At 43.1% G+C, this 20,833-nt stretch overlaps 1 protein-coding gene across 3 annotated transcripts in view; it reads right to left on the bottom strand.

Moving 5' to 3' along the window:
• LOC137281221 (myosin-VIIa-like) overlaps positions 1–16,568 on the bottom strand; it is a 45,336-nt gene extending 28,768 nt beyond the window's left edge. For all 3 annotated transcript variants that reach the window (XM_067812346.1, XM_067812347.1, XM_067812348.1), the window contains exon 1: positions 16,187–16,568. In XM_067812346.1, the coding sequence (XP_067668447.1) occupies positions 16,187–16,210 (24 nt within the window). In that variant the 5' untranslated portion in view covers positions 16,211–16,568. The remainder of the gene's footprint in view (positions 1–16,186) is intronic.
• Between the last annotated feature and the right edge of the window lie 4,265 nt (positions 16,569–20,833).

The following is a 20,833-nucleotide window of genomic DNA, read 5'->3' as shown; positions in this document are numbered from 1 at the left end:
ATATTTAGACATTACAACAAATATACATTGTGTACGATATCTAGGCTGCAGGTGATTAGAATACCTAGTCTGTTCACGCTACCTTCACTCTATCGCAATCGGTGAAAACTACTTAATTATGTACTTCGCGGTATGGAATTTGTGAATATGCATATATAATAACTATTTCATGGTGACTGATGTACAAACAAACTCCCCAGCCAAGACGGCAGACTGAGCTATGTGACACACTGTAAGTGATGGGCTGAAGCTCAGGTTCACCGTCATGCTTGACGTCCTCTCTTGATGGGACTGATTCAGAGAATATCATCAACAGATGAACAACCTAAATTTAGATCCACAAGTCACGAAGTGGTTTTTGCTGACCTTGTAAGACCAATACAATATACATTACATTCTATCTTATATCTTGCATTCTTGTTACATAGTGACGTGGACCCTGTGTGTCAGCCTATGTTTGTGGTCAGCTGTGTAGAACAACCTCCACTATTTGGGACAAGGAAGACCTCCAGCACGACTGTAGCGTAACATATACGAGGCAGCTACATCTAATACTGCTACGGGTATACTTCAAAATAAAATGCATGTAATTCAGTAAATCACTTTGATTGAACCATTGAAAATTTATGATAATGCGATGTGATGTGAAGGATGCCAAGTAGAGCTACACGTCAGTAGAACAGAACAGGGCGTCCAGATGTCGAATAGGCGTGTGTGTGAAGGGGAGGGGGAGGGGGAGGGGGAGAGGGTGGTCAGAGGTATGTTAATGTTGTTACGGTTAGAAAAGTTGCGTGACGGGACATGGGCTTAGGGGTCAAGTAAGGAAGTAAAGTAAAGGCTTCTTGAGGGGGTGTGGACGTGCGTCCTTTGCAGGAAGGTCTGACGTCCCTACTGTGGTTTATGTGGAGTGACGCTTAAACCTCAGAGATGGTAGTCAGATCTGCTACTGGGTGCTTATAGCATCGGTACAAGCCAGTCGATGAGTATCTTTAGTGGTAGATTTGGGGTACTATGGATTCATTCTGTCCCCCAATACCCGCTGGCAGACAAAGGGGCTCAGTCTGACCCAGAATCACCATAGCAGAACATGTTAATGAGGGACTCAGCAGCTATTCTGTCGAACGAAGCACAAAAGAAGAAGTATTATCAGCATGGAAGTTCAGATAGATACACCCTTGTGACGGAGAAGATGGAACACATCAATGTTGGCACAAATGTTGAAAGATATTTTGGTTTGTTTTGAACACAATGCAGTGCAAATACTGGGTGTGGTTGCATGTAGGGCGTGGTAGTGGCCGTGTGAAGAAACATTGTATCCTGAAAGGGACATACAGAAGGAAAGGTGAACTAGAATGGAGGAAGACTGGGAGGGGTTGAGGGGTATTGAAATGTAACCATGAAATGTATCTAAAAACCGACTCACTATATATAAGATCATTAGCTGCATATTTGCTATGATTGATTCATTTGAAGATAATATACTGCTTGTGTGTCAAACGTCCCAGTCAGCCAAAAACGTTGTGCAGATTACATCAGAGGGTCGCCTACTAATGAGTAAATTTTCGTGATATTTCTGGAATATTGCCAGAAAAGTGTAAAACCTAACTCCCTCACTAGTAGCTATGTATACACATGCAACGTACAAAATAATAAACAATGATGCAGGAATGTTATTTTCCATATATTTTATTGTCCAGCAAGAACTGGAAGCACAGGCTATTGTCGGTGAACGTGTACTTGGACGGGCCTATGAGTTGACGGACAAAGTGTTCTAGTCATTGCCCAATGAGAAATCAAACGCGAAATATTTGAGCGATTACATTCACGCATACTAAGCACGAGGTTCATGAATTTATCAGAAAAGATTATTATGTTTAAAGAGCATGGGTGATATGTTGAAAAGTGACCATTATGCCGGACAATGGGCTCTGGCCAAGCGGGTCCTACGCTGCCCCTCACATGTACAGGACCGCTGACTCACACTTGGAGCCCTGAGGTAAGTCGTATATGTTTAGTTTCATAAGCTTTATAAATAGATACTTGGAGGCAACGAATTCAACGAGCTACCACAGAACTAAGCTTCTTTGACTGCAGTCTGAGAATTGTCTACACTGGACACTACCTAATCTATGTCTCTGTCAAAACTGGGCAATACCAACATGTACTGCATTTATTTATTTGTCTAATCAGGAACCCTTATCAAACTGTTTTCGCGACGGTTTATCTTGCAATAAAAAAATGTGGTTCAATGATTCTCCACAAAAAACCCTATGATGCTTTGAATAAATAATGTTTTGTGCCACCATGATCACGTCATCGTGGGATTTCTTTTGCAAGTATTTCTTGTAGGGCTGGACGTGATGAGTCTTTTCGTGAACACCTTGTGTCTTGAAATTTCTGCAATCAATGAATATCAGTTTTAGTGTGTGTGTTTTTTTGTTTGTTTGTTTGTTTTTCGTTTTGTCTTTGTTTTTGTCTTTCATGTCCAAACATATTTCGTCAGATAATCTAGGCCGACGTGGCTCCTACGATCCAGCAACATTTTCATCAGCTACGTCCCTACATTCTACGGAAACGTCCCAGTGCCACAGTCTAATTTTTATCGCCTAATTAAGACTTAATATCTCCTAATTAAGACTTGATATCTCCTAATTAGGACTTAATGTCTCCTAATTAAGACTTGATATCTCCTACTTAGGACTTAATGTCTCCCAATTAGGACTTAATATCTCCCAATTAGGACATAGTCGCTCCTAATTAGGAGATATTAAGTCCGAATTAGGAGACATTAAGTCCTAATTAGGAGATGTTAAGTCTTAATTAGGAGATAAAAAAATCAGGCTGTGGAACTAGGACGCTTCCGTAAAATTCAATGTACACTGAAGGTGTATTGTAACATCACAGACCTGTCAGTTGTTTGGTTGACTAGAGCATGAAGATCTCTAATTGACATTAACGACCTACCACAGATCCAACGACCTCAGTGACCTGACATAATGCCAACAGGGCACCACAGCATGCCTTCAGCGGTCTATATGTCGCATGTTTCAACAACTGACATTTATAGCACATGGATACAAAACGATTAGGACTTTATCCTTCCCGGATTTAATGAACATAGCAGTACTTCTGAGTGTATAAGTATAATGCCTTCATAAACTAATTTATGGGTTATCAATGCGTCATTGTATCATTGTAGTTTTCTATAATGTTAGCATGGAAACCGCCAGGTACATGGACTGACGTGAAATATAGCAGCATAAATCATACCCAGCCCACCGGAAAACTGATCTGGTTTATGACATAACGCAAATCCGTACACTGGTCACTGTGACCTTGGCTATGGTGAACTATCCCTTCTCAGTACTGTCTGTAGGTCAAAGTGGAAACTTTTATCTCAGTATTGTATGGCGGGGTGGTTATGACGGAGCTAGTTCATTACTGGAGTAGAGTTCACCTTAACCAACACTGTACAGTACTGAACTAGCTCCGTGAACTCTACTCCAGTACTGGGCAATGTTGGTCAAAATAACTCTTTTCGCTGTTCATTGTTTTATTTTCATAGCGGATGTTTTATCATGAGTGAGTTGATGTTTACGTCTCTTTTACCCAGGACACCGAGACGGACACCAGAAATGGACTTCACACTTTGGTGCCATGTGTTGAATTGAAACTGGGTCTTTAGAGTAACGAGCGAACGACTTAACCACTAGACTACCCCACCGTCCCCTCTTATTGTCAAAAGCTTACGGACTCATTCAAACTGCTATGAGAACGTAGTTGTCTGTTCATTGTATATGTGGAATGTACTCGGTCAGTGCCGAAGGCTGCCTTTGTTTGCATCAAGAGGACGTGACACCGGAGTGTGATTTGTCACAGTTTGATCACCGGTCAAGCCAGATAATCAATAGAACGTGACCATACAAAATCCTGCTGGTCGTCCAGAGCTGCCTCACACATAGGTCAATTTGTTCCGTGAATGATTTCCTACTATGCCGAAACTCTCGGTTTCAACGGGACCCACACATTTTCTGGTCATCAGATGTCAGGGTATTTTCATAGTCCTCAGTACTCATGAAGATCCGGGTTAGAACTGATCTTCAGCAACCCATGCTTGCTGTAAGAGTCGACTAACGTGAATGGATAGTCAGGCTCGCTGTTTTGATTGACACATGGCCTGGTATCCGAATTGCCTAGATCGATGCTCATACTGTTGATCACTGGATTGTTTTATATAGACACGAGGTTTTACAGACCGACGTCAAACACTAGAGACTTTGTTAAATGCGGCATTAAAACAATCAACAAATCATAGAGTGTACCACTAGATGTGTGATTACATTACATTAAGACTCAGTTTGTCAGTAAAAGTGAACAATGAACACTGAATAGTATTCGTGGCGCAGCGTCAGCTCCCCTCGGAAACTGGCATATGACAGGAGGCAGTTCTTGCGTTTAGTTGAAAAACAGGGACAGGAATATGCCCGATGCCGATAAACCTTGGTACTCTCATGAAACTGAATCAGGCAAACAGTCAAATGACTAATGTTTGTGCCTAAAGACAGCAAGTGTGAATCGCAGAGGCTTAATGTTACGGCCAAGCTTGACCTCTCAACAGCTGCGGTGGCGGTGCGGCAGCGTGTCAGAGTGCATCATCATCATCAGTGGAATCGAGAGTGGACCAGACAATCAAGTGAGCAACATCATTAGTATCGTCCTACGCTGTTTGAATGCAATCACATGTGTCAACCACGTCGACGAGCCTGAAACCCACCTCTTACGACAAGCATGTGTTATTGAAGATCAATTCTAACCGATCTTCATGTGCTTGAACTGTGTTCAATGTGGACATAAGTGGACAGAGCTGCAGGTGGCATCAAGTAGTTGTAGACAGGAAGATACCCCTGACAACTGATAAATACCTTGTATTGGTACAGCATCACCAAGACACCGACTGTTGGGACTGGGAACACGGGCTATGGAACTATAGGTCTGTCCACTCAAGCAAGGTCCGGGATAACAAACAGGCCAGTACAACAGGACAATAGAGTAGAATATAGTCAACTGGACATTGTCATGGACTGGTTGGACAATCATCATCTCTCCACCAGTGCCACAAAACTTTCAAATATTTCCTAGTGTATGAATTTGTGAGACGGCAGATCTGCAACCAGACACATACCAGTGTCGTACACTAAATAGCCCGAGATGACCTCTACAACCCCACTGCACACGTCCATTCCTAATTCGGGTACAGGTGATAAATAGCTTATGCCACCCTGCTTGTGAGATGTGTCCAATCAATCATGACAACAGAGATCTCGCTTTGTGGGTACCTTTGTCGGGCACGTCTGTGGAAGTTGCCGTCGCCATTGCTGAGCCCTGCAGCATTGCCTGTGACGAGGGTCAGGTCGTTCTTGGGGTAGTGACACTGACAGTACGTGTCAGGTTTACAGTTAAACCATCACCCGGGTTTCATGATTTCACACAGTGTCTGTACAAGTAGTGTGTTAAACTCTGATTGTGCGGACAGTGTGAGACGACGAATGACGTGACATAAACTGATTAACATGATCTTTTGAAATGTTCTGGGCTTTTATCAAATGAATGCCTGCTTTAATATGCCAAGGTGTCCGGATTTTGTAGCTCTTGACATTCAGTCTCGCGTTTCTAATGTAGTGATTCATTCACTCATTTATATATGTTATGGCTTGAAATGATACGACAGTAAAATATTTTTTTCAGATTAGAATAAATATCTACAATGCATCCTAAACCAACTTTCTGACATTTGATATGAAAACTCATTAACCGTCTACAGCACAGCGTCACTTATAAATCAACCATGTCGGCACAAACGATTTCATTGATACTGCGATAAACATGGCTTGATGAATATAAGTTTATGAATGCCAAATATTGGTCTGTTTGGCGTACTCGATTATCTTTATGCTGCACGGAGTCGGTAGCTGGGCACATAGTCTGTATTCATATATTGCCTGGAAGGACAGAACGGGGAGTTGCCACAAGGCCTTATATGAATGAATAATACATGGTGTGTGTTCAGTGGTCGACCCTTCCGACCCTTGCTGGTACACACTCGGGGATATGGGCGTGGCAGGTACAGCATAAACATCAAAGCATCGACTGACACACGTGAATATGGGTGTGGTTTTCAGGGCATGAACATCGATAGACACACAGGAATATGGGGGTGGTAGTTAGGGCATGGGCACCGGTAGACACACGGGGATATGTGTGTGGTTTTCGTGGCATGTTGAGTATTGACATCGGTCAGAGAATATGCACGTATTTTCAGGATATTGGGTGGAAGGTATGCAAACAATTCCGTCTTCTTAAAACTGAAACCTGGCAAGGGGAGGGTTGCAGCTTTGCAGTAGTCAGCACCTGTTAGATCTACCTGTGTTCAACCTGTTCGGTGTCCTCTTGACTTGAGAGCGGTGTTTTAGGGAGGGTGTCGGGCATGATTGCACACCAGGCCAGCCAGGTGGACTGTCTCTATTGGGACCCGGCGTTGGAATATGCACAAAATCGGATATGCACAAGTGGACTGGTGTTGCATGGACTAGTTTATACTAATAGAATTATACACGAGAGATCAACAAGAAAATGGCTTGAGCCTCAAGAATCGCTCCCGGGTACATTTGTACATCTGCCCCACCATCAGCTTTTTAGGTGAATCATCCACGACGCAGCAGTGACATGGCGTCCTCTCCACTATTTATCAACTACCAAAGATTTGAAGTGTCAGCTCATTAAAGGTGCCCAGTGCCCTACCCATATGTCCACATCTCTGTCACACGTCCATGTCAGAGTCGACACCATGTACCATGTGTCTGCGTCCATGTCAGAGTCGACACCATGTACCATGTATCTGCGTCCATGTCAGAGTCAACGCCATGTACCGTGTGTCTGCGTCCATGTCAGAGTCAACGCCATGTACCGTGTGTCTGCGTCCATGTCAGAGTCGACACCATGTACCATGTGTCTGCGTCCATGTCAGAGTCGACACCATGTACCATGTGTCTGCGTCCATGTCAGAGTCGACACCATGTACCATGTGTCTGCGTCCATGTCAGAGTCGACACCATGTACCATGTATCTGCGTCCATGTCAGAGTCAACGCCATGTACCGTGTGTCTGCGTCCATGTCAGAGTCAACGTCATGTACCGTGTGTCTGCGTCCATGTCAGAGTCGACACCATGTACCGTGTGTCTGCGTCCATGTCAGAGTCAACACAATGTACCGTGTGTCTGCGTCCATGTCAGAGTCGACACCATGTACCATGTGTCTGCGTGTATTCTACATAGGGCAGTGCCTCCTGATAGCTTTGCGCAACAGGTTTGGAATACATCCTTTCAACAGAATAAGTCTATCTAAGATTGCGCCAACAAATGAGACGTTATCCTGCGCGGGTAATATAACTTATCTTGAGCGCGATATTTCCCGGGAACAAGACATATGATATTCACAGTACCGGAAAACCAACGACATTTAAAGAACAATAAAAGATCACATTCTCTTGTCTGTATTTGAGACAACACCCACCCCACCCTCCATTGTATACACTCCACCCCCCAACCCTCCTTCCCCCGGTCACAGCACCCCTGACCCAGAACAGTGTACATTATCTGGCGGGTGTTGTATCAAGTTATACCCGTTTCTACAGGTAGAACGCCGTGCACTGGTGAGGCGGATTGTGATATAACGCGTGACCTCCACGTCACCTCAGCTGAATAATGTATTGTGTGACATGCAGCATGTTGAAGTTAACCGAATGTGTACTGACTTGGGTATCCATGCTCCGCGTCCAACAACGATGTCAGATTCAAGGAACATAGAGGTTACTATCTGGTGATATTACTAATTTGAATAGCGTATGACTATCCATTCGGGAACTTTCGTACAACATACATTGACGGAAAACCCCCGCTACCATGCTAAATCGGTGAGACTTCAGCCCCTAATCCACAAGGGGGGATACAGGCGGAAGTCTTTCCTGCTTAATCCGTGTTTGTCTGTCCAAGCCTATTTTAATGTCCCAAAGAGGAAAGTGATATACTAGAGGTATCGCAAACTCACTCACTCACTCACTCACTCACTCACTCACTCACTCACTCACTCACTCACTCACTCACTCACTCACTCACTCACTCACTCACTCACTCACTCACTCACTCACTCACTCACTCACTCACTCACTCACTCACCCACTCACTCACTCACTCACTCACTCAATAGCAAATATCTCCATCTGCAATTACTATGCGGGGCTAATCGTACATGTCCCACATTGGAGGTGGAACATAGATGTCACTTCCCCTGCACTTGTTGCTTGATCAGTCTCATCCTGGCGTGTAAGCAGTTTACAATAATGGGCGTGTGTCCATACCGTGGCATGTAGATTTCTCTGTTCTGTTACATAATGATGTCGACACGAGGGGCTTGGGCGTGTGGACGTCCATTATCCCCGGGTACACTAGGTGCAATACTGGGTGGGGTGCGGTGCGGTACGATAACCTGCCTTCGTGTATAACCGGGTGATCAGGTGTTAATATAATGTTTTCATTTGAAAATGGTAGTATTCATTTAAGTCAGGCGAGCAAACCCTCACATCCGCTAAAATATTTGACACCTGTGAGTCCGATGAAGAGTTGGCGAATATTCAGAAACTAACATTTCTAACATCTGTGTTGATGATAGCAAAAATCTGCTCTAAATACCATATAGTTTGTTGTCTTGTTCAGTTAACTGGTCCTCATACCTTATGGCTGTAAATATACGAACGAGTACTGAGTATTTCTAATATATATTCACAAATCTGACATGTGTACACATCGGATTGCGCAAATGGAAATATGAATTTATAATGGTTACTTAATGTTGTTAAACATGAAAGTCAATTTGTCAGACCAGGCTTCAGCCTTCTGTCACCCACGCCGAACTGGCTGGGGTTGTGTGTAATCGTACCCCGTCCACGTACAGAAATGAATAACCTTGAGGCAAAATATGTTAAATGAATTTGTAATTTGACCTCGACCGTCTTAAAACCCTTTGCACCACGATATTATCGCACAAACATAATTATACACCCAATAGAGTCTGATCGCCTGCTCCCTTGAGCCAACACAGCTTGATCGCCTGTTCCTCTTAACCAATAGAGTCTGATTGCCTGCTCCCCTGAACCAGTAGAGTCTGATCGCCGGTTCCTCTTAACCAATAGAGTCTGATTGCCTGCTCCCCTGAACCAGTAGATTCTGATCGCCTGTTCTCCTGAACCAGTAGAGTCTGATCGCCTGCTCCCCTGAACCAGTAGAGTCTGATCGCCGGTTCCTCTTAACCAATAGAGTCTGATTGCCTGCTCCCCTGAACCAGTAGATTCTGATCGCCTGTTCTCCTGAACCAGTATAGTCTGATCGACTGTTCCCCTGTAAATATGGTGGCATCGTCTATGTACTGGTCAGATGATACAACTTCGTGATTCCCACTATCCCCTACATTCTTGGAACAGTATATCTAGCAAGGCAGACAAAATGTTCCCACGGGTCCCCGCCCCTCCCCACAGTGTAATCCTTCAGTCAGTTATCTATCCTGTGATCAGATCCCTTCGTTCTCGCCCAAACTGCGATCACGTCTCTCCCTGACAGGGATTTACCTTGAGTTCTGTATTTGAGGGTCCCCGGAATTCATCTTCTTAGTTTTCAAGAGTCGTGGACTATAAGATGGTTTTCCCAGTCACTTAAATATTATTATTAATACTACGTCATAATATTGTTGCGATTCAGTTGCCGATTTTGAATTGTTTGTGATGGTCATCACAGTAAATAAACTGCAAGTGTTGTCATAACCATTCTAGTATCAGTGATTCAGATTCAGTGATAACTAATTGTTATTTGATCAACGTTTTAAAAAAAGAATATTTGGACTTTCGTTTTTCAGCGTATCTGTGGACTCGCTAATTTATTTCGTTGCGTCCTTTGTCAAATTGTATGCATACAGAACCCAGGACTTTGGGTCCTATATACCCTTGAGTTCGTATCATGTGGTTCTTCGTACTATAACTCGTATGTATCGACTGCACGACCATGAGTACTGATACTGACCATTGAGCAAAACTGGGTGCGATGAACACGTGTAATCTCCGAGGATACTTAACTAAACCTGCCACCAATGTGATAGCTACTACCTGGTCGTATTTACACGTGAAGGTTATTTTCTACAAACACGGCCGAAGCCATCTCCCTTTGTAACAGCCATACACCCTTACACCTTGTCACTCCCCACCTCTCAAGGGAAACATTCTCTATCGGAGGATTTTAGCCCGGTTATATTATATCCCACACACAATACATGTCACACTGTAAACCCCGCTCAAAGCCAACACTCATTACTCCACACCACGCAATGGATGCCAGACTCTGTATCCTAATGACACTCAGACTGAAACTGATATGTTTAATTTAGCTACGAATTGATTCCATCGGTTTTATTGTGGCATGCAAGACATCACGCATAATACTTAAATACACCTTTGTTTGAAACAGTCACCCGTAAAGTAGCAATGATGGTGTCTGGGACGTATAACATTACGCTCTAGTGTACAACAGTAGGTGAGATGAGGTGAGGTGAAATGGAGTTTAACGTCCTACTCGAGAAGATTTCGCTCATATGAGGACGTGTGTGCTTGTGTATGTGTGGTTGTTTGTACTAGCCCAGACCTAACCTGGTTTCATAGTGCTAGCTCGCCGAGATATCATACCGCAGTTAAGCATCAATACCCCACCCAGACACAGAATACCGACTCCGGCCTGCCCTTGTACTCATTACTGCCGAGCGCCAGGCAGGTATCAACAAGTACCATATTTTTACGTCTTTTGGTATGACCCGACCGGGGATCGAACCAGTAGGACACAACGCCGCCCTGTAACTACAGCAGCAAGCGCCCAGTGACTATAACCTACACTGGTCGGTATCGATTGTTTATGCCTGTAGGTGATGTATAAGCATCGACATGTTTGTGTTTCCGGACAGTGCAAGTGCTGAAGCATTTCACACTGCCTGGCATGCTAGCCTCCTCTACAAGCAGCATCTCCTGACGATCGGTAGTGCGGTATGATACGTCTTTGACAGCATTTATTCCAACATTGAGAGTTGTGTGATTGTCAACAACGTCAGCTCAAACTGGTTTAATGTTTCGAGAGGTGTAAGACAAGGCAGTGTTTTATCAGCCAAACTATATCTTGTCTACATCGGTGAACTGCTGTGTCAGTTGTCAGTTTCTGGCAAGGGTGCACTACTCTTGGACCTCCATGTCACTTCACTGTCTTGTGTCCGCTCACATCAACCTGCAACACCTGGTGCACATGTGTGACCACTTTCTAACTGACATTGTGGATACATAACTCTGACTTGTACTTCTTTCTAAATATCTCTCTTGTTTAAAGTACATTTCTGCATATCTCCAATGGATGAATACTTAATAATATTATTGCTATGTATGAATAGTATCAGCAGCATTAAGCAGTCTGCACAACTATGATGTACTCATATCATCTCCATTAAATCCATTGCCCGCCAAGTCATTGAAAAAAACATACTTTTGATAGCTTAAACGTAAATTTACAAATACCATATTGATGTTAATCCTGTTCAGGTGTTGCTAGTGGCTCTGTTGGTTGTAGGATACACTCCGAGTAGCGCAGGGTGGTAGATTTACACATGACCTTGAAGCCATTTGGGGCACAGATCGACACCTTAGAATGGGTAATATGTCCAATGGGTAATCGGACTGGAACTTCTTGTGATGTAAATATAACTACTGTCAATAACCTACCACACAAAACTGAGAGTAGTAACTATGTCACAATTTCCTCGGTTATGTCGTGTTTATGTCGTTCGTTGCCCTAGCGTGAATCGAATATGTGTAAGATATATATTGAATGTATGAATGGGATTGTGAGCTTGACAGTAAGCCTCATTGGCTATAGTGTTGTGAAACAAATCACAATGCGGTGATATACGACCCTTCCGTGCACTGTGCCAGTAGCAGCCCAATAACTAGAGCACTATTCCAGTAGCCCGGTAACTAGAACTTCCGTACACATGGATCAGGGTGATGATTGGTCGGACATTGCCCAGAACGGGGACAGCTGTGGAAAGTTGATGTCCTGGGTTTACTTTAATTTACCCACTTGCCATCGCCCCGGGTAAATGTTCTCGGGCTTGATTACGTAATTAGACGATTAATAAAATATTTTCTCAATCAGTTTTGTGTACATGTAAAATAGCTACTGCGATTCACCTGAAACCCGTTCAACTGCTACTACACCTACAGACACATATCTAAGAGATCAAACCCTTGTCAGTGAGGTCTTACATCTTCGCATCTGATTTCAGTAATTAAGAAACACATCGGACGAGTGACAATGGTCAGATATCTTAGGTCCCAGCAACGAATGCCATACCTGTGATCAAATCCTCCGAAATGAGGTCTTACTACCTAGTAACTGATGCCAGTGGTTAAACCCTCTGAAATGAGGTCTTTCAACCCAGCATCTGATGCCAGTGATTAAACGCTCTGAAATGAGGTCTTTCAAGTCAGCAACTGATGCCAGTGGTTAAACTCTCTGAAATGAGATCTTTCAACCCAGCAACTGATGCCAGTGATCAAACCCTCTGAAATGAGGTCTTTCAAGTCAGCAACTTATGCCAGTTCAACACAGATTCCCTCAATACAGTGGGCTTATACCCATTTTTGTAGTTTTCAATAAGTGGTAAGACCTTCCGACTCATGGCCTCACACCTCTATTTTCTTTTCTGTTCCGCAAGAACAATAGTAGATCTGATCTTTTTTATAACAAAATACGGCTTTGAGTGTCCATCTAAAGCAATTTCACTGACAAATCTATTCGTGTTTATGCAGCACTGTGTGTTGCCAGTGTTACAAGGTGCCTCTGCCAATAGAGTATGTTAATCCCATTCATTGTGTGTTGCCATGATTCCTGATACAACTCGGCACACAATGAGTAAAAGTGGCGAGCACGAATGGCGTTATGTTGGATTACAGCGATGTCAAGTGCTGGGTATTAAACAGTCATATTAATCCATGGTGCATTAAGAGTACGAAAGGGAGAGTACTCTACCTCGTTGACTTCTGAAGCATGTAAACAAAAGAGGTAAAACCAGTAGTCCGTATGGTTCAGAGTGTGTCATAGAAAACAGGGTATGAAGCAGTGGCGTAATAGCATCGATGCAACGATTTTTTTCCTTTTATTATTATTATTATTGTTGTTTTGTTGGGTTTTTTTTACTGAAATTGTGAACGTATCCGGCCTCACGGGTCACCCATCACAAACACGTGCAAAGCCAAGTCAAGTGTTTTCCTATTGAGCCTCATACTGCACACATTAAATAGGGAACTGGATCTGGCAAAATTGTGGAAGACTTGCATTACCGTCAATGTAATTTGATCACGTAACACAGGGGATCCAAGTGTCTCGTCTTCTTCTGGCCCAGGTAACACAGGGGATCCAAGTGTCACGTCTTCTTCTGGCTCACGTAACACAGGGGATCCAAGTGTCTCGTCTTCTTCTGGCCCAGGTAACACAGGGGATCCACGTGTCTCGTCTTCTTCTGGCTCACGTAACACAGGGGATCCAAGTGTCTCGTCTTCTTCTGGCCCAGGTAACACAGGGGATCCACGTGTCTCGTCTTCTTCTGGCTCACGTAACACAGGGGATCCAAGTGTCCCGTCTTCTTCTGGCCCAGGCGTGTTAATCAGTGGAGGCTGAGATGCCATTCGATAGTCATTGAACCATGACTGATCACTGATATACATTAACTTCTATTATTTCAAACTACGGTAGTTCAAATAAACGTGTAATGATTGTGCCAGTCCGAGAAGAATTACCTGCAAATGTGCATAAAGGTGCTGCATAGCAACATCGGCACAAAATACACATTTAGATTTTTGCGTGAACAGGTCCATAATCTCACTTACTGCTCTTTTCAGTAAACTTTAGAAAATAATAAAAATATTCAAGCTTCTATTCTGGCCAACTTAATAGAATGTCATCACGACAAGTTATACATGATTGAATCTTTGCTTTGAATACTTGAATACTCAGTTACGTAGTACAGCTCCATCACAACACCAGCTTTCATACTTCAACGGGGAGTCCAGAAAAATGGGTGATTACATTGAACAGATACTGCAGGATATAGTGAATCTGCTTTTCAGTAATATTTCAGATCTGTGAAACCATGGGAAATAGCAAACACTCGGCAGCTGAATTATTGTCCCGAAGTTGAACCTCTTCACTTGGCATCATGAACCTGATTCCAGATGGAAGGCTAACGTTGGCGGGTCCCCTCCCCGCAGACCATCTGCGTGGGGAGCTAAAGCGGGCCGGGGTTACTGGCTTCTGAGTGGACAAAACGGATTATCCCACAGGCCTCCAGTGTCTCCCCCGAACGAAAGTGTCATGGATAAAGATTAGGGGATAAAAACGTTTCTGTTCTTAAGTGTATTATTCAAGAGCAGTTTCATGATGGTTTAAAATAATTACTTGTAAATGGAAACAAAGCTTATAAGTATAAAATCGATAGAAAACACGAATTTCATAATCGTCTTAAACCCAAATCTCGTCAGATCGGACCGTGTTCTACTTTATCAGGTCATCAAGAGAACACCAGACTGTGTTCAGTGTGCACGGCCGATTTGCTCTGAATAGAACACAACCTGTACCGATTCAGGCAGAGATTAATTTAGATTGTGTTTGTGGTACAGCACATGCCCAATTCTCGTCAAGTGAAATATTTACTGCATTTCGTCACGTTACTGTAGCGTGGATTATGGACCTGGCAGACTGAACTCTTAGATCTGTCATACCTGGCACGTACATAACAAGGTATAGACTGATAAACGAAAAGTTGATCACATTGAATACAAATCGATATTGTAGACAGTTAATCAGCAAAACCTCAAAACCTCTCTTATTCATGATGGTGTTAAGATTCAAAAGATATAGTTAGTGACACATGGAATCTAGTCAATTCCCAACTTACCATATTCCCTGGTGGGGAATTGCCCTACACCAGTATCACATAGAGACTCTATTGGTCACAGGTATGTGTGCTCGCTGTCACATACAACGGGTACCCACCCGTGTCTTTGCTTGCTGTCACGTGTGTGGTATGACCTATGTCTCAGTGTTGATCACACACTCACCTCTCTCTCTCTCTCTCTCTCTCTCTCTCTCTCTGTGTGTGTGTGTGTGTGTGTGTTTGTTTGTTCATCGATAGCATGAACCACATGTGACGTGTGACGCCTCAGAAAGCCACGCAGCCTGGGTCAGTAAGAGAGTACCTGTATTCCGGTAGCACCCGAACAGCTGACACAGAGAGGCAGTAGACACTGATGTGCTAGGGGTATTTTGTGTAAATGATACTCGAATAGTCTTGATTTGAGTCTTTACCACTTGAGACTACAATCACGGTCGCGCCTGGAATAAATTCTCGGTTCTGTCAGTGTTCGGAGAACAGAGGATCCTATATATGGACATCAGTTTACAGGTGGAGAATGAGTTGTCATCATCATCATCATCATCATCATCATCATCATCATCATCATATTCATCATATTCATTATCGAACAACCTTTAAACTTCATCACCACCATGAACCACGTGACTGAATTCATCGTCAAGAACAAAGCTCTTTGTACATCATGATAGCTGAGTTCAGAAAATCAACTCAAAGTCACCATATTTTTTGCATGATGTCGAAATATAAATCATATACCCGATGCCAACATCACATATGTATGAAATATACATGCGGTATACATGAAATATACATAGTGACATACATGAAATATATCACAGGGAACAAACTTGTTGCGAGCAACCCAGACTGTGCTTACTGCTGACTTTGTATCGCACAAAAACAGTGGTAGTGATATATAGACCCTGTTGCAACCTTCTGAGTTAAATGTCCTGTGAAATATACATAACACACACTGAAATATACATGTCATATACACTGAAATATACACGACACACACTGATATATACATGTCATATACACTGAAATATACACGACACACACTGATATATAGATGATACGCGGTGAAATATACAAGCAGTATACAGGGTGAGTACTTACTTTGCCGGCCGATGTTTTAGCCATGATGTTGGTGTACACAGACTATTCCATAAATATGACAGCTGATTACAGGTGCCACAACATTTGTCAACTGCCAGGTATGCCGTGGGATGTTTGTGGCCAGGTAAATGTCCCACTGACTACGAATACCGAGAGGTGGTCCGACTTCAGTGCGACTCGCCAGCTCGGTCCCAGCACCCTCTTATTACTGCTTGCCTCGATCTACACAGATTATCTCTGGTTCAGAATAATCCGCTTGACTGGTCTCGTTCTCTACATGCTGGCCTCGTGTATTTGTTTTTCACTCTCATTTATGCAAGAGCGCATCCGAATAGCATGCGATGAAATATGTCTCGTTGTTTACCTTTATGGTCTGGGTATCCCACAGTGATTTGTCACGTCCTGTGTGTTATTAAGTTATTACGTTGTTAATAATACACACATCATATATGTCGTGTCATAAGCAAGACAAGGAGTAGGTAGGTACTGAGAGAAAGACCTGATTAGAAAATTCTGCTAAACACGTTTCTCGGACAAATAGGCATGGTGGAATGAAGCATGACATTTGTAATCCAAGCCACGTCTTTCATCGTCTTCCAAAGGACGGGTGGACTACGACAAAAGCGTCTAGGGTACTGTGTGTCGATAGCCTGCAATAGTTAACGCTTTGCAAGACGGTATACGTTGAGCATGTCGTCCCAACCACCCCGCTATTACACTACTGGTTTGACGATATAGAGGGGTCATAAATAGTAGACTCAGCTGAACCGTGACGTTACTGTATGGGCGAGTTCACCCAGGGGGACAAAGAAGGAGGAAGGCTGACACTGGTATACTTGTATTTCAGACTGCAAGGTAATTCTGTCCTCGGCAGCCGTGATGTTAAACGTCTTCCTACACTTCAAATATATATTCTCGCTTCAACCGACAGACCCGACAGTTTAACACAACTGTGTCAGTTATCGGTTGAGGTCTATTCGGGTCTGAGTGTCGATCGACTAGTGGGGCTCAATACGGGTGGGCGGTAAGCGGGTGGCTCAATTTCTTAAAGCTGGGTCAAATCCGGATGTTAAATTCCGTTGTTTCCTTACATTGTGTTGTTATCATATGTATTGATTTGAGTATGGAAAGGTTTAATTCACGTAATATGAAGTATGTCAGAAGTGCAGGTGGATTTCACAAGCATATTCCTACTTCAAAATCATCACAGCGCCTCGATTTTGAGTTAGACATCGTGTCAAACCCGTAATCGACTTGGTGTCTTTGCAATCCAGATGTAACTAATGATGTAGTTGTTTCTTCTGCGTCTCAGTAGCCGTCATGTCAGCTCCTGTCTGTCAGGTTCACTATCCCCATGCAGGCCGATAAGTGATCAAGCATGCATTGCGTTGTTTAGCTAGAGATGTTACAGCAGAGGTTGTGGTGATTTTAAACCCGCTTCAGTTTATCTGCAGTGTACCGCTGACACACCCTTGGATGACTTGCGTGAGTGAGTTGTGTTTTACGTCGCTTTCAGTAATATTCCAGCAATATTCCAGCAATATCATGGTGAATGACACCAAAAATGGGGTTCAGGCATGTATTCATGCGGAGAATCGACCAGCGGTCTCCAGTTGGACATTTCTCACTTACTCGCCACTTACACTTGTAGAGCGGTTGCTTTAGTAATAACTAGTTATAACTATTGGTCTACAGACAAATTATAGCATGCATGAGAGGTATATATCTACGCTGGGATACCTCCGCATATCTGGCATCAACGAGCGAACACTGACTTAAGTGGATATCCTCAACTCTCTCTCTCTCTTCTCTCTTTTTCACTCTCTCTCTCTCTCTCTCTCTCTCTCTCTCTCTCTCTCTCTCTCTCTCTCTCTCTCTCTCTCTCTCTCTCTCTCTCTCTCTCTCTCTCTCTCTCTCATATATCCCGGTACAGTATTCTTATTACTGTAGGTATCAACTGAATACGAGCACACCTTCACGACAGTTATGAGAAAGACAATCTCAACATTCCATTTTTAGAACTACAGAAGTTATTTTATATGCTTCATTTTATTTCTATAACAAGAGAAGCTGACTGTCATTGGTGATTGAAATATCACTTTAGACCAGACGCTGTTATCTCTCAAATGTAAGCCTGCCTCTCTTAAAGCGTGCTTTATCACCTCTCCAAATCCCAAGGCATGCGTCTCCATAAAGGGAGGTAACACTATCGGGATTTTGTGGCGATCAGAACGATGAGGTAATTGTGGATTGCCCCGTTATAATGCAACAGCTACACGTGTAATTTTGTGAGTGAGTTTAGTTTTACGCCGCCCTCAGCGATATTCCAGCTATATGGTGGCGGTCTGTAAATAATCGAGTCTGGACCAGACAATCCAGTGATCAACAACATGAGCATCGATCTACGCAATTGGGAGCCGATGACATGTGTCAATCAACCAAGCGAGTCTGACCACCCAATCCCTTTAGTCGCCTCTTACGACAAGCAAAGTCGCCTTTCATGGCAAGCAAGGGTTGCTGAAGGCCTATTCACGGGTTAGTAATTTTGTGTAATCCAGACCTGGGTATCAGTTGTGTGTTATTATTAATATAATTACCCTGCATAACCTCGTCTATGTATGACTGCTTAAAACAAAATAGATGTTTTTCGTGCACAATCTTTTCAAAAGTGACGAAGTAGGACTTTTTTTAAACTTTCGATAGAAAAAAAAGGTGACGAGGGAGGAACACAAAATTATTTTTATTTCTCTCCCAGAACTACGGATTGAGACGTTTAGCACGTGTTAATTAATGAGTTGGATGATCGGGGCGCGGTCAAGTCTATTTTTCGTTTAAACAAGCTTCATTGTCAGGTGCTGGCTCTTCCTTGCTATAGCGACTACTTGGGAGAGACAGTGATTAATCTGTCACATCTCTGTGACTTGATCTGTTCCTGTTCCCTGACCAATGAACCCAGATCTATGACCCTGAGTCTATGATCCCTGATCGATGAACCCAGATCTATGACCCTTAGTCTATGATCCCAGATCTGTGATCCCTAATGCGTGTGGTCCTTGGTCTGTCATTCCTGACCCTTTGTCTATTACCCTTGGTCTTTGATCCATGATGCCGAGTCACGATCCCCGGTCTATGATACCAGATCTCTATGATCCGTGGTCTATGGTCCCTGGTCTGTGATCCTTGATGTATGATCCCAAATCCTTTGGCTATAACCCTTGGCCTGTGATCCATGATCCCAGACTATGATCCCTGGTTTATGATCCCAGATCCCCAGGCTATGATCCCTGGTCATCCTGCTGGTTCTTAGGTTTACCTATTCTTTTTCATACGGTATTGAAAGACTGTCGACTACTGTACTCAGGAGAACGGTTGAGTGTTGTTACCACCGCCTCACCATCATGTCAGAACTACGGCAGAGAAAATCTGAACTGACGTCACACAAGTAAGGATTTAAACCAAGACATCGATGTGATGAGTGCTTACATACCCAACTAGACTACCCCAAGCACCTAGTCATATTTTCATGAGAAGCACTTCTTAATAAACACATGGAACACCACAAGGTATCAGTCTGACGTGTTTATTACCGTACTCAAGTGTCAAATATGTAATATACATACATTTTGAGTCAAAAACCCATTTTGCAATAGAAACACAACACTATCATCTCCACGTCATCACTCAACACGCCATGATCACATTGTATATTTTGTCTACATTTGTAGTGTTCATGTCAAGACAGGTTAATCACAAGACGCAATGTAAAACAATTCTGGTCGAAACAAATAGCAACGAAATGTTATGTAAATAACAGCTGCAGTGAAACTCGGTTTGCAACTCAGTACAAACATACGATGAGGAAATTTCAGTGGCCATTCGAGTGTGAGTGTGAGCAACACATTCAATGCCAATGCAATAAAAGTTAGTGAGTATAAGTGAATTTACTTTTAGGCCGCTTTAGAATATTATCGTAACATCACGACGGGAGACACCAGAAATGGGCTTCACACAGAATCGAACCCGGGTTTCATGACGAGCGAACGCTACAACCACACGGCTACCCCATCAATCCACAAGAACAGTGACAATATGCTACATGAATCCGTGATGGTCATCACTCTAACCTCATCGCACGGGTAATATACAGTTGCAAATGGCCTCAGGACGGCCATCCGCCATCTTATTAATTACGTGGGTTTATCTCAAGCCTCAGACGCCAAGAAAAATAATTTGTATATTTTTAAAGAAATGTTCTTTTACGAATTATGTACGTCCTCTGCAATTTTACATATCTTGATAACTATCTACTTATTTATTACTCCAACCCAAGTTTATACAGGGAATGGTGAGAGTGCGTTTTCACCTCGGGATGACAATTCAGGGCAGATTGGGTAAATCGGAAACACAGCAAATTATATATAGATTGTAGAAAAGGGGTTAATTTATATTCACGATGATATTGTGACATTTTGTGAAACAAAATCAAGGACATATAAACAGGACTGTTGAAAACAGAAATAAACGGTACACGACGTGACACTGTGAGTCACCGTGCGATGATACAACCACAACATTCACTTCCTGTTTGGACCGCACGTGTCTCTCCGGTTCAAGTGAAAACACCATGTGCAAAGGGAGAGGGCAGAT

Source organism: Haliotis asinina, chromosome 4 (assembly GCF_037392515.1).
Source record: "Haliotis asinina isolate JCU_RB_2024 chromosome 4, JCU_Hal_asi_v2, whole genome shotgun sequence".
NCBI lineage: Eukaryota > Metazoa > Mollusca > Gastropoda > Lepetellida > Haliotidae > Haliotis > Haliotis asinina.
The sequence above is the reverse complement of the archived record's forward strand: the minus strand, read 5'-3'. Positions and strand labels throughout refer to the sequence as shown.